Below are 27,621 nucleotides of genomic sequence, written 5' to 3' on the forward strand. Positions count from 1 at the left end.
CAGAATTTATCCAGGGCAAGATTCGACCTGTGATCGTGACAGTCTAGCTCCCGCCTCAGTGGGCCACATTAACAACATTTTGTACAAAAAATCTTTGAATGTCTCTCAGCCAGCCTTGGCGTCACAATCTCCCCTAATCCACTAACAGCTCCCAGATGGGCTTAAAGTGCAGAAGGACAAACAAACTGTCATTGTCTTTACCTCACTACTAGCACGTAGACTTATGTGGCTCAACTGGAAGAAATTTGAAATTGGAAAAAATCTAATTCCTGCTTAGAGGATCCATTCAAAACTGTTTTTATTTAAAATGGCAAGACGTAATTAAAACCATTTTAAAATCAGCATTCATTTTTCTGCTTTCTGGCTCTCCTCTCTTTGTCTTTCAATTTCTCTCAGTCAGTCATCATTGTCCAACCTGCTATATCCCAACACAGGGTCACAGGGGTCTGCTGGAGCCAATCCCAGGGTGCAAAGCAGGAAACAAACCTCAGACAGGGTGCCAGCCCACTGCAGGGCACACACACACAGCGCAATTTAGGATCACCAATGCACCTAACCTTCATGTCTTTGGACTGTGGGAGGAAACCCACGCAGACACGGGGAGAACATGCAAAATTCACGCAGGGAGGACCCGGGAAGTGACCCTGGGTCTCCTCACTGCAAGGCAGCAGCGCTACCACTGTGCCACCGTGCCGCCCAATTTCTCTCAGGTGGGGTTTAATTCTTATTTTGTTAGATTTTGTTCTTTCTCTGTTATGCTACTTTCTTGAAAAAAATAAAACATTTTCAAAGCCAACTTTCTTTTTTTAAATGCAAGAAGACGAAACACTTAAGAGAAATTATAAGAAGACTAACTTTATTATATTTTAAAAGACATTTTTTTTATTTTTATTTAACAGTATTTGGCCAAAACAAATGTAAAGCAATCATTTTGAAAATACGGACATTCATTCAGTGTGAAATAAAACAGTTTTGAGTTATTATATGAATTTAACTCTTTATTACAACTTTAAGGAAAAGAAACACATTGACATTGCATTCCTCTGATGAGTGAAAAGCCAGTCACTGACACTGAAAGCAAAACGATTTTCTGCTTTATTGATTTTACATAATCATCATTGCAAGAATTTCCTTTCCATTGCTGTTCGGTTGGCAAGACTCTTCATGTGGCATTTAGGAACATTTACAACACACCACGTTCAGCCAACCGATTCGTAAATGAAGACAAAAGCTTCCTTTTGGGAGGTAGCTGGCCTGATTATTTAGACTGACCAGCACATTACACAGACCTGGCGACAACATGTTTAGGCATTCGGCATAAAATTTTTAATTTAAGTACCGTTTAAAATTACAAAATGTGACATCAGGTAAATACATAAGATGTGCCAAATTTATAAAGAAACATAGAGAAGATCTGCTACTCAAACAAAAACTGAAAAAGACTACTCAAGCTATGTGACATGACATTGTTTTCAAAGAATACAGCTTGATTTCCTGCCATCAGAAACAAAATATATTGAAAAATGTACTGTAAGTACTCAAGTTTCTAAAACACAAAACAGAATTAACCAAAAAGCCATTTATACAATAAACTGGACAAGTGGTTAATAAGGCATATATTAAACTCTCTTTCATCAACATGTTATGGAAACATATTTAAAAGAAACCTCACCAGTTCACACCAGGACATCTGGAAGCAAAAACGAGCACATTGATACAAACTGAACAGTGATGTGACCAAAGACACAGGAAAAACGTCAATATTAACAAAATATACAACCATAACAGAATCCAGGAACCAAAAAATGAATCCTCTTTTTAAAAAAATAAGCAGAAACGTGATTTCTGTTTAAATAAAAATCAGCTACAAGTACATTTATGGTTTTTATTCCAGTCTTGTCAATGCAAGTAGTAATCTGTGGTCTAAAGGTCCTACAATATTCAAGAAAAAAAAAAAAACAACACAATTTGGTCTAGCAGATGAATTTCCTTCAATCTTCTTGAAGAATTTCCTGTCAGTGCACCCGCAACACCTCCTCGTAAAATCCCAATAGCAATTATAGCTTACAGATACTCTGAAAACGAGCAAATCTAGAGGTGCATCAGTCAAAAAAATTTAGTATGAAGTTAGATTGAGTACAGCGTGCCTAAGAGCAGAGCAAAAGCTAATGCCTTTAGCTGGAGTTAACCAAGCATCACACCTCATGTCTGTCGTATCCCTTCTTCAGTCGGCAGACATGGACAGCACGAATACTTTAACTATCAAACTTGTGCGCAAATTTTGCTGTTGAGGGTGAAACAATCCAGTTTGCATAAACACTATCATTTGCATATCTTGTAAAGACAGGATTAGTGCCATCAAGTCTTGTGAGGAGAACGGGGCTCTTCTCAGGCCAGTTCGGGTACGACATGCCTAAAAACGAAAACAGATAATTTTTTCTGCACTGAAAAAAAAACAAAAAAAACCAAAACAAAACAAAAAAAAAACCAGAATGCACTGTGCAGACAACAAGGCTCTCAGGAAAACTGTAAGCTTTAACTGGAAATGACAAAGTACGGTGGCAGACTGCAGGTCCCACCTCAGCAGAGCTAGAGAGGAGCTTAAACATCAGCGCACAGATGAGGTTGCGTTCACCGCCTTGTCAGGGCAGGTCAGATACAAAGAGGCATCAGTAAGGAAATATTCAACCATCGAGTGCATCGTGAACTGCCGCTCCATTCATTCTGTACTCACAGAGATTCTGCTGCTCGGCTCCTTCATGCAGTAGGATATTTAAAATCAATGGAATCTATTGTTTGATTTACCTATATGGTTCCATTATTAAGATTAGGGTAAAAAAAAATGAAAGAAATAAAGAACAACCTGGCCTTTTCCTACCTCTAAGCTACAGTATATAAATTATTCCACATTCAGTATTCACATTAATGTACGAACAAAAAAGAAAAATGAAATTAGTGGCAAGAATGCAAGTACTGGACTTTAAAGGGTTCAAATCTTGAGCCCCGATCTTGCAAAGACTGACTGGTTAGCGTATCGTGGAGCATAAGCATTGACTGGTGCCATTTAGGGATGTGCTGGTCAAGTTACAGACGGATTGAAACATCCATGAGGTGAAGGAATGAAAGCAGTAGAGCAAACTGAACAATCACCGCCTCCACAATTAGTGCCAACACTATGAAAGACGTCTCCAAAAATTATAATAGCAAAGATTCTTTCATTGGGAGGGCCATGATACATATCTCCATATGAATATAAAAAAAATCCTGGGACAAGATGAGACTTTTTAGCCTGGGATGAGACGTGACTGTTTCAGAGAGATACTTTCACATCCCGCGAAACGAGACTTTGTGCCAAGAGATTTAACCACACCTGGGACCGGAAATAAAAGGCAAAGTGTAGATGACAAAGTAGAACTTCGTAAAGAATTCAAAAATGTTGTTGCGATACACATGCGGAGCAGGTTAGAGATAAGAGATAAGTCTCAAAAAAATCATAGTAAAGATCACATTAGTGCAAACAGACGGAAACTATTACTTGGTGAAATAACTGAACAGCGAAAAGAGATTGAATATGTTGTTCGGATTTAAACTTTAAGTCGGAGACTTGTAGATCATCTAATTCATGTTGCTATCGGGGAAAAGTAGTGTTTCTTCCCAATGAAGAGGTGTATCCGCGAGAATTAAAAGATTTGTCGTTTGGTGAATGTGAAATTCACATACACGAGTGACAGAGATGCAAAGTGGCTGGCAGATAGTGCAGGCTGGGAGGGGGGGTTGGGGAGTGAAGCAAGCAGGGGGCAAAGCCCCCTAGTCTTATTAATTAAAATATACCGATTTTTATTACATAGTACATTTGCCGCCATCACACCTTCCTTTGGAAATATTATGCAAATATGGGCTGAATGGCCTGTTCTCATCAGAAATGTATTAATAAATTATTGAAGAACAAAACATCCATTGTGTGAACTCACTCAATCCAATTATAGGGTTGCATATCCTAGGAACACAGGGCATCCACTCTGGACAGTCCTTTGCATACCGCACTCATGCTCATCCCTGTACCAACTCCTATTGAGACAATTTAGAGTCACGTTTCAGCCCAGCGTGTGCGTCTGGGAGTAGTAGTTGTAGGGGAACAAAGAAAACGTGCAAAATCCATACAGACCACAGCTTGATTGGAATTCAGCTATGGAACAGCAATGCAAACCAGTGGTGCCACCAAAGAAAACTGAGCTAATTTAGTCTATTCTACAATTCTCCACAGTGCCCTGAATGAAGAATGAATTATTTTAAAGTTTATTTTCCTGTTTATATGTTTGAGTGAGGTTACAGAAACTTTAGCAGTCCTTGCATCTACTATCTGACATAAGAACATAAGAAATTTGACAAACGAGAGGAGACCTTTCAGTCAATCAGGTTTGTTTGTGTGGCTAATAGCTAAGATGTCCCAATATCTCACTTCTTAAAGGTTGTCAAGGTTTCTGTTTCAACTGCATAGCTCGATAACTTCTTCCAGTTTCCCATAAAGGCCTTCAAGGATTTTGAGGAATGGAAGTCTGTCATAGCACTATTACCAAAAGGAAACCAATCCATAATTAGGCGCTCTCATGCACGAATTCACACTCATTCACATCCATTGGTCTCACCTGAAAAGAAACCCCCATGAACACGTTGAGAATGTGTAGCTCCCTTACTTGCTGAAGGGATGAGGCAGCAGTATTAGCTGCTGTGCTCCCCTACTGAGTAGTGGTATATTAAAAAGTAAAACTTAACAAACGCTAAACCACATATTTCATATTTTTCTTTACTTTGTTTCCCCAAAATGGGGTATTCCTTTAAAATTAACTTTTTTTCCCTTTATTGCACATTTTTTAAATTATATATTATCATTCTTCATTGTAGTTGTTTTATTTGATCACCAGCTTATTCTCTTCTTTCACACTATCTTCAGTTCCAGTCAAAGCTTCAGCTATTCCGTTTTAACTCCTACCCAAGTCCTCCTCATTCTTTTTTACTCAGTAACAATGTTTTTAACATTATTTCTAGGTTTCCCTAGTGTCACGTGTACAGAGCATGAGGAAATTCTTATGTGCATGTGCTAATCAAAATGCAACACGTTGCCACTCTCTGGTGCCATGATTAGTGAGTATTACCTGCCTTTTCTTTATAAATCATAACAATGTTTCCCTGATATTTTAGATAGCTTGCTGTTGTCCAGATGCTAACTGTTACTGACCGCACCATGTTCATGGTACTTTACAGATACCTGATCATCAGGATTTATCGACTGTTTCAGAACGGCTTGGCCTAAAATAAATGCTTACTCTCTACAAATGTTTACTGACTTTTGGCAAACATCCAGCACTCAGTGCTGCCAGAACTCGCGGTTGCTCACCATGACCAGAAACAGAATAGGTGTGTCAGAAAATGTAAGGATTCATGGATAATTTTATGAACGTTGATTGTTTAGAAGTTAGAATTTGAGATCAGGAATACATACAGTGTCTATCCCATAGTCAGATAACAATAAACTGCTCATGTTGTGTTGGAGAAATTAGGTGGATATGACTGGTAAGTTTTGTCGAGCTGAATGACCCGTTCTTATCAAAATTGTTTAATTTGAGTAAAGTCGTGCCCTTTAATTGCAAAATAGTTTAATTTGAGTAAAGTCGTGCCCTTTAATTGCAAAATAGTTTAATTTGAGTAAAGTCGTGCCCTTTAATTGCAAAGAGACTGACATTTTAGGGATTATGTACTGTATATCCAAGGTACATTTTTTTATTTGGTCATATGTCTTGAAATTACAATAAAACCAGGCGCAAACTGAACAAAAATTTAAGTTATCAATATTAATTATACATATTATTAAGGATTTTGATGTCTACTGGTGCTAAGGCCTACAGTTACACTGGTGGTTACAACTGCTTCCTAAATTTACTGAGTGCACATGGCCACAACAATTATTTTCCTCTCCATATTTGAAAGCTACATAAGCAAAGCTCTATTAGAATTACGAAATAATGGGGAAGCACAAAAAAGTGTAAGGGGAGGAAGCTTTCCTGTCACAGCAATTGAGTTGTTAAAGAGTCCAAAGTACATTAGGCTAAGCAGCAGAATGACAAACTGTTTGGTTAGCAAGAAAAAAAAAACGAGGCGGCACACTTCACTTGAACATTTTGACACTTTGGTGCCACAAGTTAATGCAGTTGCAGGTTTTGGGCTTCAGTACCATTGAATCAGTCTGAGATTCGAGTGCTCTTACTTTTACTTTTAAGGGTCTGATGTGTTTTCCACGCATATACTGACAAGATGAGTAATTGTAACGTGTTTAAAAAGGCAGAGTTATTTCCACAATTAATATAATAAAAAGAAGGTTTGAAACAGAACATTTCGGCCTTTATGAGCTGAGTGTGCACATTTGAAATGAATCACTGAAGTTCAACCCTGAAAGGCTGAATTTTGAAAGACAGACGCCTGGCACAACTAACATGTTCAGATTGAGTGAAATATAAAATGTTTTCATTTTGGAGTAAATGAAACTAAGATAATGGATTTGTACAATCACACACAAGTACAAGAAGTTTCTGCATCCCCCAGATTTCCAGATTTAAACAAAGAAATGAATGACATCATAAACCACACAACACTGTTAGCCTGACTTCCAGAGGCTCAAAGAGATCTTTTCTGTGTGTTATACGAGTAAAGTACTGTCCCGGTAGTGAACCTTATGTAACAGGCAAGTGAACATCAGTTTGAAGTAAGAATGACACCACACAACAGACAATGCTTCTATTGTTCTATATTTTTACTTTCTGTCAATGAGATGTTACAGGACACCACAGAGGAGCCAATGTCCAGCTGCAGTACCTAAGCAAAGCCTGCCTGCTTTTCAATAACGTTTTTATTTTTTTTGTTTGGACATTTTTGCAATATTAAGAAAGTACATTTGTGCATTTTAATATGATGCATAAAAAGTACAGAAGTATAAATTAGGTAAAAATAAAATATAGAACGCCCTTGTCCATACAAGCTTATCTTGCTTTTCGGCTATCTATCAAATATTACCATTTTTTTTGAGCAGCCTAAAGAAGAAGAAGAAGTAGCACTATTCTTTTTTTTGTCTATGTGTATCTTGGCTAATAACCCTACAACAGTACAAAGACCCTAGTTTGACATATTCTGGGAATCGAGAATTGTAAGCTATCTGCTCATACTGCCATGATTATGTTTCATTGTTGTTAATTTTTCTCGGCCTACATTTAGAGCTTTTTCTGATATTTAAATGTTTGCTAGGAGTTTTTCAGTACAAAGAGGTTATTTAAGTTTTTTAAAAATACATTTGCGCTGTTTCTGATGGCATTTGGATTTTGTCCCAAATCCTATTGCCAAAATGCGGTTCCTGGCTGCAGGTGGGTGTGGTGGTCACGATACCTGACTTTGTTAATGCAATGTGTTTAAAGTGTTTTCATGGATGTTTGCAGATATTTCCCTAAAAATACTTAGTACTATTCTTTCTTTTTCATACTCCTGACTTTTTGCCCATGTTTTTTGATGCTGATTTTGAGGTTTTGTTTTTGGTCCATTTTTTCAAAATACTGTCTCTCCATTTGTGCCAGTATACATAGTAAGAATTTACTTTATAACTGTTTTTATAAGTGGAGATGGGCAGATAATAAGTTATCTGCTATCACAAACCACTCCTTGTGAAGTTCCAAAATATAACTTAATAAACAAAGAAACACTCGAACAAATCATTCCTTTTGAACTTCCACAATGTCAATTAATAAACAAAGAAGCAAACACACTTGCAAACAAGTAAACAAATAATACATTTTATATTTACACATGTAAGTATGTATTTCTGTCTCTATATATAAACATTGTTAGTCCCTGTCTTCTTGCTAGCTTATATCCTATTATATATTGAAGACATTTTTGGTTAATTAATGCTCACAAAACACGCACACAGCAGCAGGTCACAATGACTGTTATGTGCCTAACTGAGACATTAAAAGTCCTCGTTCATATCCTGGTGTGAGAGATAAGCCGTCAGTGATGTTTATGTGTTTTTGAAGACTTTCAAAAACTGGACTGTGATTGGAGAATTTATTACAAAACTCACGATCAGCCAATGCACACTTGAGGCCCACTTCTACCGCTCAGTGCCATGTGATCAAGCCACTGACGAGTTCACTCTAAAATGTCCTGGCAGGCTATTCGAAATACTTGAGAATGTGAGACTCATCCTGTCCACATCAGTTCAAATCATTCAGATCAAATGTTTAAGCACTTTCGCGTAACAATGAGGAAGGCACTTTTCCACATCTGACATAGTGAACCTGTTCTACATCTGTTTTGAGATGCAATTGAAAATAGAATTAGATATCTACATCTTTCAACCATCCACCCTTTTCTAGAATCCCCTTTAGCCCCCACAGTGCCACAGAAAGACTAAGTGAGCTGTGGCCCTCGGCTCTACTTCTTACACCTCTTTTCATGTCATGCCTGTTACTAACCATGTCCCCTAAATGTCTGTCAACCAGACTTTCTTAATTAGTTGTTATTCAGCTGACATTATCAAAAACAGTTGGCACAAATCAAAGGAGGGGCAGGCAAGTGTGTGTGTGTGGGGGGGGGGGGCGACATCTGGAGGCAATACTGACAGTTTTTACCACAACTTATTACTGTGCAAACTACCACGGAGTGAAAATATTTGCAAACAGATCATTTTGTGCACATTTAACATAAAAAAGTGTTAGGAGTAATCAATGATAAGTTATGTATACAATCTGTAATGTGTGTTTTAAACATTAGTATAGTTAGCAAATTGAATTAAAATGACAAAGTACTACAAAACATGGCATGATCTATAATCTGTACACTGTATTTAATGCCCTCTCCAGTATACTGTAACCCCTGGTCCTTAATAATGCAAACAGAGTCATTTTGAATTCAAAATATAACACATTTCTAATATAAAATATACAGAGACAGAACAGTCTCCAAAGAGGCTCTCGTCATACTTTTGACTTTTCTATGTCTAATTGTTTCAAAGGATGTCACGTTCTTCTGCATGCTTTATGCACCAACAGGTCACACTAATGACACAGCCGGTCTTTTAAGGTACATACATTTAATTTTCTCCAGAAATACACAAGCTTTGCAGTCACCAAATTATATACTGTAGCCTTCTAAGGCTGTAAATAAGATGATATCTTCCTGGCATCCTTGGGACTCTGAGTTAAACTTGTTAGACAAACTATTAATTATACAAAAGCTAGTTTTCCATGAGAACCTTATTTGTTTGTTTCTTTCATAAACAGATTAACATATAAAATGTTATGCTGTATGTTTACCAGTAGGCAAAAGATGTGAGGAGGAGATGACTTTTCTATAAACAGCCAAGCTGGTCCAAGCAACTTGCTCACATATCTGAACCTGCCTAGGACAAAACCCAACTGCTTTATCCAAAAAGAAAGCTTCATAACAATCAGTCATTCTGTTATTTGCATATCTACAATGCTTACTTTTATTTCTTAAAATATACAAAATCTCTGATGGTTATGTTGCCTGATGATATGGGTTGCAGTGTTTTTCCATTTTCAGATGATCCCATAATTAACATTACTGGTGCTACATTATGATGTTACATTTTACTCTTTAATATATGCAAATTAATAAAGACCCGGCCAATCATTTACATCAGGAATGCTTTATCAGAGCAAAAATGCCAAAGATGCATAGTTGATTGAAATTGCTGTATTCATTCTTGAAATAAAGATATTGTGAACTTTAAATAGTGCAGATATGTGAAGATTTGCTACCCTTGAACCAGGACCTGGTGCAGTTTCTCCAACCTACCATAACACAGAATACAAGCGAAAAAGGAAAAGGAGAAAGACGATGACATAAATGTTTGGCTACAGGAAACTGGCACTAGACAGAGTAAAAGGTTTAGAATGTTCTTAATATCTAGTAAAGGCATTTGAAATTCTACCATAGAGCTTGTTCTCAATCCAAGTAGAAGGGAGAGTGCGAGGGAGGGGCGCATTATTACAGTCCACGAGAGGAGTCTCTTCTTCTGAAAGCCCATCATCATAGAGTAAAGAATCGGCAGGCGTGGAAGCTGCGAGATCCAGATAGTCCTGTCATAAAAACAAAATGAAAATACAAAACCAAACATGTAAATAACTGGGCAAAGAATCTTCAAGGAGCAATATGTAATAAATAGTGAGTCATGATATTTTGATTCATTTAATATAGGCATGCAAAAAATATGGTGTGCAGTACAATGGCAGTGGGTATTAAATTATACACAGAAGTCTTTGTGCCATCTTAGCACTTGGTTCCTGCCTTAACACTCAATGAAGATGGCTCCCTGCGACCCTAGACTTGGAATAAAATAAATGTATGGATAGATAAACTCCTACTTTGCAATGAGAAGGGCAGAATGATTTCAAGTTCACAGGAACAGAAGAAAATTGTTAAATTATCTACTGACCAGAGTAGCTCATTTTTTACTGCAAGGCAGTAGGTGAAGCACCAGGCCCTTATAGGACACACTTACAATTCTGAATCTCCAATTAACCTAACATAAAGGTGGATATGGATAGAAATAATGGAGAAGAAAATCAGTGTAGGCACGGACAAATACACCGACTGATCAAGCACAGCAACCAGATGCGGGAATTTAGCTGAAGATTTGTGAGGGGACAGCACTAACCACTGTGTTATCTTGATGTAAATGCAGATTTTCCAAAAAGTTTTTGAAAACTTTCACATTACTATTCAAGCTAGAAAACACAGAATCATGGTACTGCAACCTCCGTGATGAAGCTGCAATAGTTTATGCATCTAATGATTAAATTACTGTGTTGGGCTGGCGACCTGCCCGGGGTTTGTTTCCTGCCTTGTGCCCTGTGTTGGCCGGGATTGGCTCCAGCAGACCCCCATGACCCTGTGTTAGGATATAGCGGGTTGGATAATGACTGACTGACTGATTAAATTAGGGAAAGAGGTAATTAATAGGACAACTGTATGTGGCTCTTCAGTTAGCAGGCACTGCATTATATGAAAGTAACCAATCTTTATACGAATTGTGTTTTTGTTTTATTTCTTTTACACTTTATAATTGATAGACAATTTTATAGTTGGGGCTTGATTGTAAATATTATTAAAAGTGCAGCAGTTCCTTACTGCCAGGTGGACCCTGCTGCCTGTGGCTATAATGCTAAAGTTACTAATGCATTACTAGGCTGCACCTTACTGAGCACTCAGACAGCATATTATTCATATTTTTAGAGATAACACCAATAAAAGAAATATTTAATTCCTTATACAGACTTTTCCTAATTTCACATTTATTCACTTACCCCTACTCATTTCATAAATAAACACATGACATGGTAACTGCCTGAACTTTTCAGATATAATTATCCATCCATCCATCATCCAACCCACTATATCCTAACTACAGGGTCATGGGGGTCTGCTGGAGCCAATCCCAGCCAACACAGGGCACAAGGCAGGAAACAAACCCTGGGCAGGGCGCCAGCCCACGGCAGGGCGCGCACCCACACTCCAAGCACACACTAGGGACAATTTAGGATCGCCAATGCACCTAACCTGCATGTCTTTGCACCTACCCACAGCGCCACTGTGCCGCCCTTAGATATAATTATTTTGGCTTAACTGTAGAGGAATATACTACAAACTACATGTTTCACCTGTATTTTAAACCCATTTATCTTAGATAGGCTTACACGGCTGATGTACGCTGTATATTTCATCTCCTTATTGTTTAATTTGGTATGAAACAGGACTGCTCCGCTGCTGAATTCCAAATCCCCTGCACTGCTTTCACTTTCGTGTAATGCAGGCTCATTAGTAGGACCTGCATGCTTCTCTTGAGTGGGCTGTCAGGCTAAATTTTAGCATTTTCCTCAGGGTGACTGATTATACAATTTGGGGCTAATTAAAAGGAGGAATAGTGGGATGATTCAGTTAGCAATTTACTTGAGGCACTAGCAAGTGCATACACTCCTTTGAAGACATTAATCACCCAACACTGGAGTTTCCTTTTTTCAACACGCATAAAAGAAATGGAAGAATTACAGTTATCAGGTCAGATATTCTGGAAGTGTTTAAACTAACTGTCTATTCTGAATGAATCCAAAATTAAAGAATTGATCTACATATCCTGACAGCATGTATTGTCACGTTAATGTCACATACGGAGTACAGTGAAATTCCAACCAACATGTCTGTTATCAATTACAATTCCATCTATTGTACATATTAAAAAACACCCATCTATTACTTGATCCACTTAACCCAGTAAAGAATCACAGGGTCCAGATTTTATCGTGGTAGCACTGGGTGCAAGGCAGGCAGCACCTCTGAATAGAACACTAATCCACTGCCAGGCACAGTCCTGGGCAGAGAGTCAGGCCTTTCGGGGGAACACGGGAGAAGAGTCCACACAACCACAGGCAGAACAGGCAAATTTCACAGACAAACAATGTCCATGCTGGGACTTGATTTGCACCTCACACTCTGTAGCTTTGAGGCAGCAGCACTGATCTCTGTGCCACCCTGAACACAACCATTGCTTACAGAGAGCACTCTTACATTTTTCTTTGCATTTTATGTAGATTTTAATAATGTATGTTGTGTCTCCTAGGACATTTCAAGCTCCTTTAAATATGGTTAGGCCTACTCTGACATGGTTAGTAACATGCACCCAAACTCCAGGTTTTAAACATACAATTTTCATATAATATATGTAATGCTGGAAAGTAACGTACTGTATAGTGAAATACTTTTACAAACGTTGACAAAATTGTCATTACTTGAAAGAATTTTTAAACGTCTCAGTAAAATAACAAAAGACTTTGGCCCAGTTAGGAAGGCTAATTCTACCAAACACTGTGCTCCTTGGCAGAGCCGCACTTGACATGGGAGTTTTTTTCTGTACTTGCAAAGAGGAAGAAGGAAATTACAAGACCTGCGGATGCTTTTGCAACCTGCTCAATACCATTTTAAGAAATGTCAGTTACTAAATGCAAAAGGTAGCAAGAATATGATGAGTGACGAGTCAAAATCTGTGAAACATCAACCCATCTGTACTCTGTTTAATTTATAAACCTTACCACATTACACTTTTTCTTTTCTTTGTTTGCTTTTTATCAACACCAACCAACTTGATATTTTCAACATAAAATATTTCAAAATGTGTAGATAATATTTTTTTGTTAAACCGAAACAGGCTCAAAAGTGGATTTCTACATGTTTATATGCACACCTAATTTGTGCAAATACACAGTCAAGGATCACAACTCCCTATGCACAAGTTTCATGAACTGGGTATTAATAGCAATTGAACAATTAACTGAGGCGTCTGCCAAAACAGAATATTTCTGAAACACCTGACTTTAAGAAAGGCGTACAGTGAACATAGAAATGCAACACCCATCCTTGTGTTCACTGTGTCCATTTCATTTTTGAGGAGTGGCAGCCTGAGTATGAGTAGAATTTATACGTAGAAAGAGAACTCACGTTTGCCAATTAGTTTTACACATGTCTTACGGTATGGGAGGAATGTCAAGTATCTGGAGAGAAACCCACCTAGACAGTCGGAGCAGGGCTGTCTTAACGCATGAGCATGCTGGGCAGTTGCCCGGGGGCCCCACGAGCATAGGGGCCCCATGCTAATCTATGTATGTTGTGACCTGCTGAGTGGTTGTGTAGGTAGGGTCCCCACTGCACTGCTTTGCCTGGGGGCCTATAATGCTGTGAAGACGGCCCTGAGTAGGAGAACATGCACACTCCTCGCAGAAATCGAAAGTGCCAGGATTTGAACTGAGCATCCAGGGACTGTCAGGCTGACATGCTAACTAAAGAAATTCTAATTTTTGCTGAAATACAGTTCTTTATGATATAACTATATACAATGTGCTTTAATGGCTGATTGAGCTGTATGTCACATTTGTGACATTGTAAATAGGTACTTACATTGTCTTAATGTACAGACATTTGTAGGCAAACTGCTTGTTAGGGCAGAGGCTCAGTCATTTCTTTAGATTCAACATGTGATTAGGAAGATTAATGTTCTCTTCAGCAACAGAAGGCAAAATGTCCCTGGCATTTAGTACAATCAACTGATATCTATATGTACTCCATTTACTGTAGTCCTTCACGCATATACAGTGAAAAAATGAATTCCAAAATAATTAATAACATTAAAACATAAATTGTTAGTATACTGCTATTTCAAAAAAATTGTGTGGCAGCAGGATGGGTAGTCTTAAAAGGTCTTGCACTTATATTTAGGTGCCTTACTCTACTCTTCATCATCATCTTTTCAAGTTCTTTGCTGATGTCAGAAAATGGAGGTCTCTTCTCTGGTTCCTGCTTCCAGCATCGCAGCATTAGACTGTACCTAAAAACAGAGATATCACAAAAAAAAATAAAAATAAACAAAATAGCATGATGCTGTCAGAATTGATTTAATAAAAAACAAGGCAACAGCACTTCATATTATCAGATTTCAAGTCGGAAGGGTTATTTTCCATTAATAAGGTAAGATCTGTTGTGGTTCAAAGGATTTTTTGTTCCATCTAGTATAGTTTATTTACACATTCAGATTTGATAGCTACGCTTGAAGGTATGAGTTCATATTGTTTACATTATACCAACAATATGACTACCTTACACTCCTACCAGTTGTTTAATGCACTCCATGAATTGGAATTTACATCCCTCTGGAAACCAAACCACACTGTTTCACTATTTTCAGAATTATGCTGCTGAAACATAATAGGCTATTAAACTGGACTACTCAGAAGGAGCATTCAAAGAATGCAGGGACATTTTGTGATAATGGAGCCCAGAACTGCACTTTTATTCTGTGAAAAAGCCAACCTTCCATCTCAGGGGACATCAGACTGGCCAGCTGAAAACTCTCCAAATAACTCAAAAGAGGTAAAAAGGGACAAACAGAAGTAGGGGAGACAGTCACACTTAACACAGAGCAGACAAAGAAATAAGAGAAACTGAGACAAGGAGACAGAAAATCTTAATAAATCACTCTTAGAAACTGAGGAACAAAAAAAAAAGGTTATTTTATTTACAGAATAACCCATTATCTGAGACTGACATAAATGAAGTAATATCTAGGGCACGAAAAGCTGCTTAACAGAAAAATTTTACAATGAGCCACTGTTAGTTCTTATTTCTCAGTTGAAGTTAGTGCTCTATTGGCAAGGCCCATTTTAAGTAAAAGTGTAGAGAAAAGCCAAGCAAAATGACACCTTTTATTGGCTAACTAAAAAGATTACAATATGCAAGCTTTCGAGGCAACTCAGGCCCCTTCTTCAGGCAAGATGTACACTTGGTCCTATAAAGTGAGAGTGGCAGTCTGTCTCAGTGTGCCTTACCTTGATTTCAATATGTCAACAAATAAATAGCAGTCAGGTCACTAAAGCAGACCAAGCAGACATTGAACTGGCGGTTCAAAAGTTCAATCTGGTATTCACTAAATAAAGTTACAATGTGTCTCAATCAGATGTTTGCCTAACAGCATGGAAAAACAAACATGTATAAAGAGAGTAACACTGATTTACTAACTACTTGCCTGGTCAATCTCCTAATAGATTAGTCCAGTGTTTCCTAAACTATGCAGTTGTAACCCATAGGTGAGGTAGAGATGTAGATCAACCGGTAAATTGAAAGTTTTGCCTTCTAGCTCAGATCCTTCTTCACAATTACGAAACAATATAGCGGCTGCATAACTGCACTCACCGCCCTAATCTATCTGTCAGTCTTACCATCCCTTTTCCCCTCACTCGTGAACAAGACCCAGAGGTACTTAAAGTCCTCCATTTGAGGCAGTAACTCACCTCCTGCTCGGAGAGGACAGAGGAGACAGAGGACCATAGCCTCAGATTTGGAGGTTCTGATCCTCATTCATGCCACATCACACTTGTCGCAAATGTACAGTACAGTAATCCCTCGCTATATCGCGCTTCGCCTTTCGCGGCTTCACTCCATCGCGGATTTTATATGTAAGCATATTTAAATATATATCGCGGATTTTTTGCTGGTTCGCGGATTTCTTGCCGACAATGGGTCTTTTAATTTCTGGTACATGCTTCCTCAGTTGGTTTGCCCAGTTGATTTCATACAAGGGACGCTATTGGCAGATGGCTGAGAAGCTACCCAACTTACTTTTCTCTCACTCTTGCGCTGACTTTCTCTGATCCTGACGTAGGGGGAATGAGCAAGGGGGCTGTTCGCACACCTAGACGATACGGACGATCATCTAAAAATGCTGAAAGATTATCTTCACGTTGCTACCTTCTGTGCAGCTGCTTTGTGAAGCGACATGCTGCATGGTGCTTCGCTCTCTTAAAAGCTCGAAGGGCACGTGTTGATTTTTAATTGTTTGTTCTTCTCTGTCTCTCTCTCTGCTCCTGACGGAGGGGGTGTGAGCTGCTGCCTTCATTGTAACAGCTTTGTGCCGCTGTGCTTCGCATACTTAAAAGCCAAGCAGCCCTATTGATTTGTTTGCTTTCCTCTGTCTTTATGACAGTCTCTGCTCCTGACGCGCACTCCTTTGAAGAGGAAGATATGTTTGCATTCTTTTAATTGTGAGACGGAACTGTCATCTCTGTCTTGTCATGGAGCACAGTTTAAACTTTTGAAAAAGAGACAAATGTTTGTTTGCAGTGTTTGAATAACGTTCCTGTCTCTCTACATCCTCCTGTGTTTCTGCGCAAATCTGTGACCCAAGCATGACAATATAAAAATAACTATATAAACATATGGTTTCTACTTCGCGGATTTTCACCTTTCGTGGGGGGGTCTGGAACGCAACCCCCGCGATGGAGGAGGGATTGCTGTATGCTGAATTTCACAGCCATCATAATAATTACATTTCACAGCCAGAGTACACTATAATAATCAAAGTTCAATACAACATAATAAAATGGCAATTTCTAATCTGAGAATCTACGTTCTACTGAAGAATGCTCTGGATGCGGGCCAATTTTGTTAAATATCCTGAACTGTATAAACGACAGATCAGAGAAAAAAAAGTCACATATTTTGTAATTCAGTGAATGGCAGAATAACAGATATACACTAATTATCCAACAATTTACCACAATAAAATATATCGCTACTCAAAGTTTACTCTTGCACACAGAACTAGAATATTCAGTTTATAAGTCACCTGTGTTTTTCTTAGTCATTGTGGCTCAAGTAAATTGTGGTCATCAGAGCAATGTTCTGTTAGCTTTCCCCGAGCTCATAATTCACAAAGTAGCAAAGAAAATGCTAATCTTTGTTTGAAAGAAAACTGACACTCCTTTTATTAGCTCTCACATTACAAGAGACATCAAGACCCCTTGCAGGCCACTAGATCTCACTAGAACCCCCGAGTCTGCCTTCTCCAGTTAACCTGTGATTTTTATAGCCAGGCGTTTTAGTAATTGGGCTTGTAATAATCTGACACAATATCTTAGTGTACAACATACGGATATTACTCACACAATATATAATTTGTGGTCTCAAAATATTACTTGTGCCCCTAAAATCTTATTTGCACAAAATTAAAAAGACACTGCTTTTTGAGGCATCGGGGCTTTATATAAAATGCTTACTTCAAACACGCTTCTTTCAAATTTAAGGCAAATCCTTGAAAGTAGAGATTTCTTTAGGTGTTGTTTTCAAATATGACTTTGTACAGTGCATCCAGAAAGTATTCACAGCGCATCACTTTTTCCACATTTTGTTATGTTACAGCCTTATTCCAAAATGGATTAAATAAATTTTTTCCTCAGAATTCTACACACAACACCCCATAATGAAAATGTGAAAAAAGTTTACTTGAGGTTTTTGCAAATTTATTAAAAATAAAAAAACTGAGAAATCACATGTACATAAGTATTCACAGCCTTTGCTCAATACTTTGTTGATGCACCTTTGGCAGCAATTACAGCCTCAAGTCTTTTTGAATATGATGCCACAAGCTTGACACACCTATCCTTGGCCAGTTTCGCCCATTCCTCTTTGCAGCACCTCTCAAGCTCCATCAGGCTAGATGGGAAGCGTCAGTGCACAGCCATTTTAAGATCTCTCCAGAGATGTTCAATCGGATTCAAGTGTGGGCTCTGGCTGGGCCACTCAAGGACATTCACAGAGTTGTCCTGAAGCCACTCCTTTGATATCTTGGCTGTGTGCTTAGGGTCGTTGTCCTGCTGAAAGATGAACCGTCACCCCAGTCTGAGGTCAAGAGCGCTCTGGAGCAGGTTTTCATCTAGGATGTCTCTGTACATTGCTGCAGTCATCTTTCCCTTTATTTTGACAAGTCTCCCAGTTCCTGTCACTGAAAAACATCCCCACAGCATGATGCCGCCTGGCATTCACACCAAAGAGTTCAATCTTTGTCTCATCAGACCAGAGAATGTTCTTTCTCATGGTCTGAGAGTCCTTCAGGTGCCTTTTGGCAAACTCCAGGCGGGCTGCCATGTGCCTTTTACTAAGGAGTGGCTTCCGTCTGGTCACTCTACCATACAGGCCTGATTGGTGGATTACTGCAGAGATGGTTGTCCTTCTGAAAGGTTCTCCTCTCTCCACAGAGGACCTCTGGAGCTCTGACAGAGTGACCATCGGGTCCTTGGTCTCCTCCCTGACTAAGGCCCTTCTCCCCTGATCGCTCAGTTTAGATGGCTGGCCAGCTCTAGGAAGAGTCCTGGTGGTTTCGAACTTCTTCCACTTACAGATGATGGAGGCCACTGTGCTCATTGGGACCTTCAAAGCAGCAGAAATTTTTCTGTAACCTTCCCCAGATTTGTGCCTCGAGACAATCCTGTCTCGGAGGTCTACAGACAATTCCTTTGACTTCATGCTTGGTTTGTGCTCTGACATGAACTGTCAACTGTGGGACCTTATATAGACAGGTGTGTGCCTTTCCAAATCATGTCCAGTCAACTGAATTTACCACAGGTGGACTCCAATTAAGCTGCAGAAACATCTCAAGGATGATCAGGGGAAACAGGATGCACCTGAGCTCAATTTCGAGCTTCATAGCAAAGGCTGTGAATACTTATGTACATGTGCTTCCTCAATTTTTTTATTTTTAATAAATTTGCAAAAATCTCAAGTAAAAATTGTTCACGTTGTCATTATGGGGTGTTGTGTGTAGAATTCTGAGGAAAAAAATGAATTTAATCCATTCTGGAATAAGGCTGTAACATAACAAAATGTGGAAAAAGTGATGCACTGTGAATACTTTCCGGATGCACTGTATGTCACAAATGGAGAGTGGAAAGCATGGAAATGACCTACCAAAATGAGCAGAGGAAGGAGCACTATGGCGCTTTTATTTTTGAATTATATACAGCATTCTATTGACTGTGTCTGAGCAATATTGAACTATAACCGAAGTTGACAAAACACCTGATTGGTCTTCCCTGTTTTGAACGGTAATAGTTTTCTTATTAATAATATGTTTGCTTTATAATTTTCTCATTTAGTAGTATTTATGTAAGATATATGTTTGAATGGAAACAAAAACATTTACTGTGTTTTATCATATGGCCATTGTTAGTTGTCTGTATATGTCTTTGCTCTCATTAATCCTCTTCTTGGGTTCCAGTGTGGTACCTATTTTCTTACTTGGGTCCCAAGATTAAAGGGTATAAATACCCCTGGATTACGCATAGAAAAGACCACAATCATGGGCCTGGCTACAAACAGTGATGAGACAGCTTTCAGAGAAGAGGTTTATCTGTTGACCCAGAGGTACTAGGAAAACAAACTCTCCCTTAATGTCAGCAAAATCAAGGAGCTGGTTAAAGACTTTAGGAAGCAGAAGGCACACCACACTGACATCTCCATTGGAGTAGATGCTGCCAAAAGAGCAACCATTTTTATATTTCTAGGTGTGACCTCAAATGTCTGAGGGCAGCTCGGATTTTTCCATCTGTTTTCATTAACTTCTACTGGTACACAGTGGAATCCATCCTCACTGGCTGCATCACATGCTGGTATGGCACCTATTCCGCTCAAGATACAAACCATTGTACAGAGGGGTGAAGGTGGCCCAGAATACTACAAGCACACAACTGCCTTCTATGTATGCAAGACTCGCTGCCTTATAAATGCAAACAGTATAAATAGACCTCAGCCGTCCTGCACAGTCATTTTTCTTACTCCTTCCTTCTGGCAGCTATTACAGGACCACTGGCACTCACAGTGTCTTCACAAAGGTCGTAATCTTGCTAAACAGTCAATCATAAGAACAAGTACTGTATATTTATGTACGTTTTATGCTATATGTACTTTGTATTTATTTATTGTTTGTATTCCATTTTTGTCAAATGTTCTCCGGAGATATGCATGTACAAATTTGACTGTACTATGTACACAACCGTAAACTTGACTTGACATCCCTAGTGGACATTGATAGTTTAACCCTCCTTGAATGAGCACAGGTGTGGCTACATTAGACTCATAACAGGTTGATCATCAGAGGAAACAAAATATTTGGTATAAGTTTTAAGCACAGACCTCATAAGGCTGTAGGTTTCCAAACACCAGGCAAGTCAAACCTGCTACACCAAAGACACAATTTACAGACATTCCTAAGGTTGGTACAAAAAGAGGCCCCTACACATATATTTTTCTTTCTTTGTTTCCACTTTTGGAGACTAGTGGCTTTATGGTCACTCATGCTGTAGGACACTCCCTAATTTCTAATTGGACACTTCTCGGGGCAAGGGATACACAATATTTTGGAGGAGTAGAGCTTCTTGTTAGGCACCTTAGCTCAAAAGTAGTGGTGAAAGAGCAATGTCACAGCCACAGAACAAGCATAAAGTCATTAGTGTTAAGTAATAATAATAATAATAATAATTATTATTATTATTAGTGTTAAGTGAGTGATAGGAGAAAGCAAGTAGGAGTGTCACCATGGTCACTAACCATTTCTCAATACAACTGATGTTACAGACTGGGAAGTTCCATCTCGAGTGATGAGGACTCCATCAGTGTAACCATGACACTCCCTTGCACAAGACCTCATGGCTATGCCAGAACTGAAGTGAGTTCACATCACAATTGCTACTTAAGCTTCTTGCTAACTGAGAAGTGTTGATAATGCCGCTCAGGTCTTTGCTTTTTTCCTAGTATTGACCACTCCCCGTCTATTTTACTGAACACTTGAATGGTTACCCGGAAGCTGCCACTTCACCCTGACTTCTAAAGCCTAACAAAAAGCCATGGCTGGACATGTGGACCTTATGTGGGAGAATAGGACCATAGTGATGGAGGAAATGGCTGATGTAGAGTGGTGCAAGGCCATTTAAAGCTTTATAGGTTAGGAACATAGAGAAAAGCCAAGCAAAATGACACCTTTTATTGGCTAACTAGAAAGATTACAATATGCAAGCTTTCGAGGCAACTCAGACCCCTTCTTCAGGCGAGATGTAATACAGAAACTGAAGTTTCCTATGTTTATATACACACTCTAGGACAAGAAACAACATTGGTAAATCTTTAAATGAGAGATTTTGTATGTAAAAAATTAATAGATTCATTCAGGCTAGGGTTAATTTAGCAAGAGAGAAAAGAACAATGTATTGTCAAGATCTCTGGATAAGATAACTGTCCAACAAAGTCTTTTGAAGTTTGTAATGAGTTTTTCAAAACAATGTGGGTCTGTAGACAGGTTGTCTGTCATTCTGAGAGATGTAAACAATCCTCATATCTGGCCATAAAACTCTTGTCTTTATTCAATCCATGTTGTAAAGTATTAAATTTTAGCATGAGTTTAACTTCCCATTCTTTTCTCTCTTGCTGTGTTTTGAAGTTGCCCATAAGCACTGTGACCTTAAAGTCCTTCTCACAGTGTCCATGGCTGTTGAAGTGGGCCGCCACAGGAACATCTGTGTTTCCATGTTTAATGTGGAACCTGTGTAATCTGTGTAATCTTTTTATGGCAAAATTGGAGGAAGATTTCATGTCAATGTGCATCGTAAAACCAATGTTGTATCTCCGTTACATAGATGACATCTTCATAATCTGGACTGCCAGTGAAAAAGACCTCCTCCATTTTCATAATGAATATAATTGTTTTCACCCCAACATAAAGCTGAAGCTGAATTACTCAAAAACAGAAGTCAGCTTCCTTGACACCACCGTTCAACTGAAAGACAACACCCTTGTAACTTCTATTTTTCACAAACCGACAGACAGACGGACCTACCTGAAAAATGATAGCTTCCACCCCAAGCATATAAGGCGCTCCATTATTTTCAGCCAAGCAATACGGTACAATCGTATTTGCTCAGACCCAACAGACCGGGATCAACAACTGCAGGAGCTCAGACAAGATTTCATCAAACAAGGTTACACCCCGAAAACAACAGACACTCAAATAAGAAGAGCTACTGCCATACCCAGAGACAACCTTCTGGAATATAAAAACAAAGACAACAAGGATCGCATCCCCCTTGTTGTCACCTACAACACACATCTTGAAACGCTTCGAAAAATTATAAAAGAACTTCAGCCAATACTAAACAATGACCAAACACTGAAAAATGTATTTCCTGAACCTCCCCTCCTGGCATACAGACAACCACCAAACCTTCAACAATTAATTGTCCGAGGCTCCCTAAGTGAACCAACAGAAAATGGCACATCTCCATGCCTACAGAAAAGATGCAAAACATGTGCCCACATCTATGATACAGACCGTATAGTTATACCACACTGCCGACTCGAACATCACATCAAGGGATCATTTTCCTGCAGATCATCTAATGTAGTCTACCTAATTTTCTGCATGAAATGTCCTGACACTGCACTCTATGTGGGAGAAACTGGACAAACACTCCGCCAGAGAATGAACTTACACAGGTTCCACATTAAACATGGCAACACAGATGTTCCTGTGGCGGCCCACTTCAACAGCCATGGACACTGTGAGAAGGACTTTAAGGTCACAGTGCTTATGGGCAACTTCAAAACACAGCAAGAGAGAAAAGAATGGGAAGTTAAACTCATGCTAAAATTTAATACTTTACAACATGGATTGAATAAAGACAAGAGTTTTATGGCCAGATATGAGGATTGTTTACATCTCTCAGAATGACAGACAACCTGTCTACAGACCCACATTGTTTTGAAAAACTCATTACAAACTTCAAAAGACTTTGTTGGACAGTTATCTTATCCAGAGATCTTGACAATACATTGTTCTTTTCTCTCTTGCTAAATTAACCCTAGCCTGAATGAATCTATTAATTTTTTACATACAAAATCTCTCATTTAAAGATTTACCAATGTTGTTTCTTGTCCTAGAGTGTGTATATAAACATAGGAAACTTCAGTTTCTGTATTACATCTTGCCTGAAGAAGGGGCCTGAGTTGCCTCGAAAGCTTGCATATTGTAATCTTTCTAGTTAGCCAATAAAAGGTGTCATTTTGCTTGGCTTTTCTCTACATTCATAATGGCTAACACGGTACAACACCCTAGTACTAGGTTAGGAACAGAATTTTATATTCTATCCTGTAAACACAGGGGGCTAATGAAGGTGGAGGAGGATGAGTATTATGTGCTTGCTGTTATGGGTCTATGTAAGAACTCTTGCAGCAGAGTTTTGAACCAACTGGAGCTGTGATAACAGATTAGAAGGGGCATCTGACAGCAGGGAATTACAATAGTTGATATGGGATGTAATAAAGCATGGACAAGTTTCTCAGAATTGGAAAAGGAGAAGAATGAGCGAACAAGGGGTATGTTACGAAGGTGGAAGTAAGAAAGTTTCTTAATGTGATGATTGTGGTTAGAATAAGAAAGGGAGGAATCAAAAATGACACACAGATTCCATGCAGTAGAAGAAGGTCTGATAACATAATTGAGAAAGACCTCATGTTCTTAAGCTGAGCTTTAATTCCAATTAGCATGACTTTAGTTTTGTTGCAGTTTGTTTTTAGAGATATATTCCATTCAAGTTTTATTTTCATTGAGGCAAGTTCTGAGCCGAGAAAGCTCTGGTGAACTTTTACTTTTAAGACTGAAAAAGATCTGAGTATCATCGACACAGAAATGGCAATCCAGTCCAAAGTTATGAATATTATGGCCAAGGGGAGGTGTGTGGATGTAGAACAACAGAGGCCTTCAGATAAGAGCCTTGAGAAAGTCCTTGTGCAACTGGCACTGAGCCTATCCTGCTGTTGCCCAGACTTGAACCACTGGAGGGCAGTGCCAGAAACACCCAGGATGTTCTTCATTCTTGACAGAATGGGATGCTGCACTAAGGTCTAACAGAATTAATATGCTGGTTTTCCCAGAGTTTTCTGTCATAAAAAAATATTTTCTCAATGCATAGCAATTTCTGTATATGAAGATCAATTAGGAAAATCATTTTTAGGCAAACCTACATTTCTTCACTGCAGTTTTCTGGTTTTTCCATTCTGTATCCTGTCTTCAGAAGGTTGAAGAGGCGTTCAGGAGCAATGCCTGGATAAGGATTTCCTCCAAGTGTCACAATTTCCCACAGAAGAACACCAAATGACCACCTGGGCAAGAGAAATATTTTTATCAATTGTTCATGAATATTTTATACCTGTCTTTATATTTTTTAAAAGGACTGTGGCATGAATGTAAAAAGATCAACCATTAAATAGAGGAGAAAAAATTTATGTTGCTAAATTGTATTGGCATGTGTAATGTAAGTACTGAAGTTTTACTTATTGAAGATCTCCGTGACCACGGCTAAATTCAGGCTATATTCAGTCTTTTTTCTTCTTTTCTTCTTTAGCTTCTTTTAAAGTAAATATTTCAGCATATTCTGACATTGTTAGACTCAAACAGAAATTACATTCGTCAATACTTCTGGAAATCTAGTTTCTTCTACACTCTAGTTGTTTAGGAGCAGAAAATGCCACATGTAGAAACTGTTTAAAATATAATGTAGATTTCTGAGCCCCCTGAAAGTATACTTACACATCACTTTGTGTTGTGTAGATGTGATCAAAGAGAGACTCTATTGCCATCCATTTCACAGGTATTCGACCCTGGGAGACATTTACAGACAGATGATATGATTAATAAAGCAAAACAAGATAAACATTATACATGCAAGGCGATAAAATAATTAATGTTAATTTAATTTTTGATTTCTATAGTACTAATAAGTGAGCATAAAGCAATGTGGACAACATACGTTATTCTTTACTTATGTAGACTTTAGCCTGTAATTGTATTTGTAAATGAAAGCTTTTATATTTATTGTTCATTTTTAAATACAGCATAACCTTGCTTACTATGTAAGGCACCTTGTGATGGTGATGTATTTTATGAAAGGCACTATATAAAGTAAATATTGACTGAGTGACCAGTGAAAAAATAAAGATAAACTGTTGCATGTTACAATAAAAATGTATTTATTATACACTTTGCTTTCTTATGCCTAGTCTTTCTTGTGAGCTCACAGAATTAGCATTACATTTTATTTTACTTTTTACTTAATTGCCTCAATAATGTCAATTTAATGGAACTGGATTTAGCAAAGTTCAAACAATTAAAACATCAACACAAACATACAACATAAAGACAACACTAACCTTCATTCACCAACTGTTTCACAAACAAGCAATTTAAGAAAAGCACACTTACTGTAGAAATATTCATTAAAATTTATTCTGAAAATGCACTCACTTTGCTCCTTTTAACGTAAGAATCTTCCTCATAGACATCTCGAGAAAGCCCAAAATCTGAAATCTTCATTTTACGTCCCTCTGCTACTAGCACATTTCGAGCCGCAAGATCCCGATGAACAAGCTGTTACAGACAGATGTCAATTCAGAAAATGACTGGATGCCTACTGTTATTTTTTCAGGAGATGACACAATAATAAAACTTCTTTGGGTGAGTTAGGGAAGTTAATCGTTCATATAAATAAAGTTTCAAGACATTCTTTTGATCATTATGCTATCCCTGAACAGTGACAGTGCTGATTCTTAATGTTTTATTTGAATAGGCTGCCAGCTTGAGAGTTTTTCTTCAAACACTGTACGACAAAACCTTACCCTGAAATCTCTGGTTAGCATGTTTCAAGAAGAAATTATTTTTTCACAAAGATTAAGCCACATTTTCACTCTGTTATAAAAATGCGAACAAGCAGGTAGTGCATGACCTTTAATATTCAAATTGTTACAAATTTACCTACACAGCTGAGCCTTAAATAATCCATACTTTTAAATGATGTTTTAGAGAGGAATTGTAAAAGACTATCTAAATAAAGAATGATATCCTGCCACCTGCTGGTGGAAATTAGTATTGCCAACAAGGACTGATGCACCTTCAATAATATTGGAATTAAAACAAACTGGCAATTGAATTTTGTATCACTACCTAGCAAAATAAAATAAACCAAACAAAAAACTATTAACTGGCACAACTGAAAACCTGTCATGCTCTGCTAAACAAAATAAGTATATACCAATTAATATTAAAAACATCAACCAGTTTTCACTTAATGAACCATGATTGAGTCCTTTGAGACCTTTGTCATCTATAGAATGTTTATTATCTGCTCCACACTTTTGAATTGGGACTTGTGCTTATCTGTACTACAAAGAACTTCAGTTACCATACATTTCAAATTCGACCTTGCTGTTTTAAAGTTCTGTGTATTTATTTTACTTTCCTCAAAGGAATACTCCAAAAATGGTATATTTATATGCTATGTAGTTTGTAGTGGTGTCTGAGAAAAAATTCTCATCTCATGTTTTAATGGAGAAAGTATATGACAAAAACCTTGTACTTACTTTGATTAGTAACATATAAAAACAACATCATCTTTGGGTGGCATATTCCTTTTAAAGGTATGTTTGGGTTTAGGTACACTTTCAATATTTAAAAATGATAAAAATCTCTGCAAAATTTTTTAAAACCTGTCAGGATCTAATTAATTACATTTTAGAATAAGCATTTAAATTGAGGAAGCAGATTCTCTTTCCCTTTTTATTCTATTTACTTACTTACTTACTTATTTTTTCTACTGTTAAAGTTTCACTATGTTGTCCCAGCTCTCTTTCTCATGGGTGGGGGTTGACTTGACTTGAACCTTGTTTTGTAAAACTTCACTTGCTTCTATGGAACATTGTTCGATTTTAATACTGAGGCGGACGGCCGGGACGCCCCTTTAGCATATGTTCCGGGGGAGCAAGCATGGGAGACCCAATACCTCCCCCTGGACGCTAGATGGCAGCCTCCCTGGGTTACAGCGGTGCTTCAGACTCCCGCAGGCCTTTATGGGAGTTGGAGTTTGTTGCAGCCCTGTTGGGTTTCCACAGGCACCGCCAGGGGGTGCTGCTGGGCCCTTGCGGGTAGTATTTTTGCCACACCCGGAAGTGCAGCCGGGACTCGGCAATCAAGAACCTGGAGCATTTCCGGGTGCCTAATAAAAGGAGCCAGCGGCCACCACTTGAGAGGCTGAGTCGGGACGAGGAGGGCAATACTTAGTGTGCTTTACTTTAGTTTGTTTGGTGTGCTTTGGGACTGTGTTAGGGCTGAGAGACACGTGGAAGACGTGGACCTCAGCT

General features: G+C 38.4%; 1 protein-coding gene across 1 annotated transcript in view; it reads right to left on the minus strand.

The window, feature by feature from the left end:
• Nucleotides 1-2,113: 2,113 nt before the first annotated feature.
• Nucleotides 2,114-27,621, minus strand: part of ret (ret proto-oncogene receptor tyrosine kinase) — a 177,947-nt gene continuing 152,439 nt past the window's right edge. Inside the window, exons 15-20 of the mRNA XM_028794175.2 lie at nucleotides 25,733-25,855; nucleotides 25,019-25,089; nucleotides 24,454-24,591; nucleotides 14,341-14,440; nucleotides 9,998-10,145; nucleotides 2,114-2,413 (exon numbers count right to left, since the gene is read on the minus strand). Coding sequence (XP_028650008.2) covers nucleotides 2,256-2,413; nucleotides 9,998-10,145; nucleotides 14,341-14,440; nucleotides 24,454-24,591; nucleotides 25,019-25,089; nucleotides 25,733-25,855 — 738 coding nt within the window. The 3' untranslated portion in view covers nucleotides 2,114-2,255. The remainder of the gene's footprint in view (nucleotides 2,414-9,997; nucleotides 10,146-14,340; nucleotides 14,441-24,453; nucleotides 24,592-25,018; nucleotides 25,090-25,732; nucleotides 25,856-27,621) is intronic.

Source organism: Erpetoichthys calabaricus, chromosome 2 (genome assembly GCF_900747795.2).
Source record: "Erpetoichthys calabaricus chromosome 2, fErpCal1.3, whole genome shotgun sequence".
In the NCBI taxonomy this organism is placed as follows: domain Eukaryota; kingdom Metazoa; phylum Chordata; class Cladistia; order Polypteriformes; family Polypteridae; genus Erpetoichthys; species Erpetoichthys calabaricus.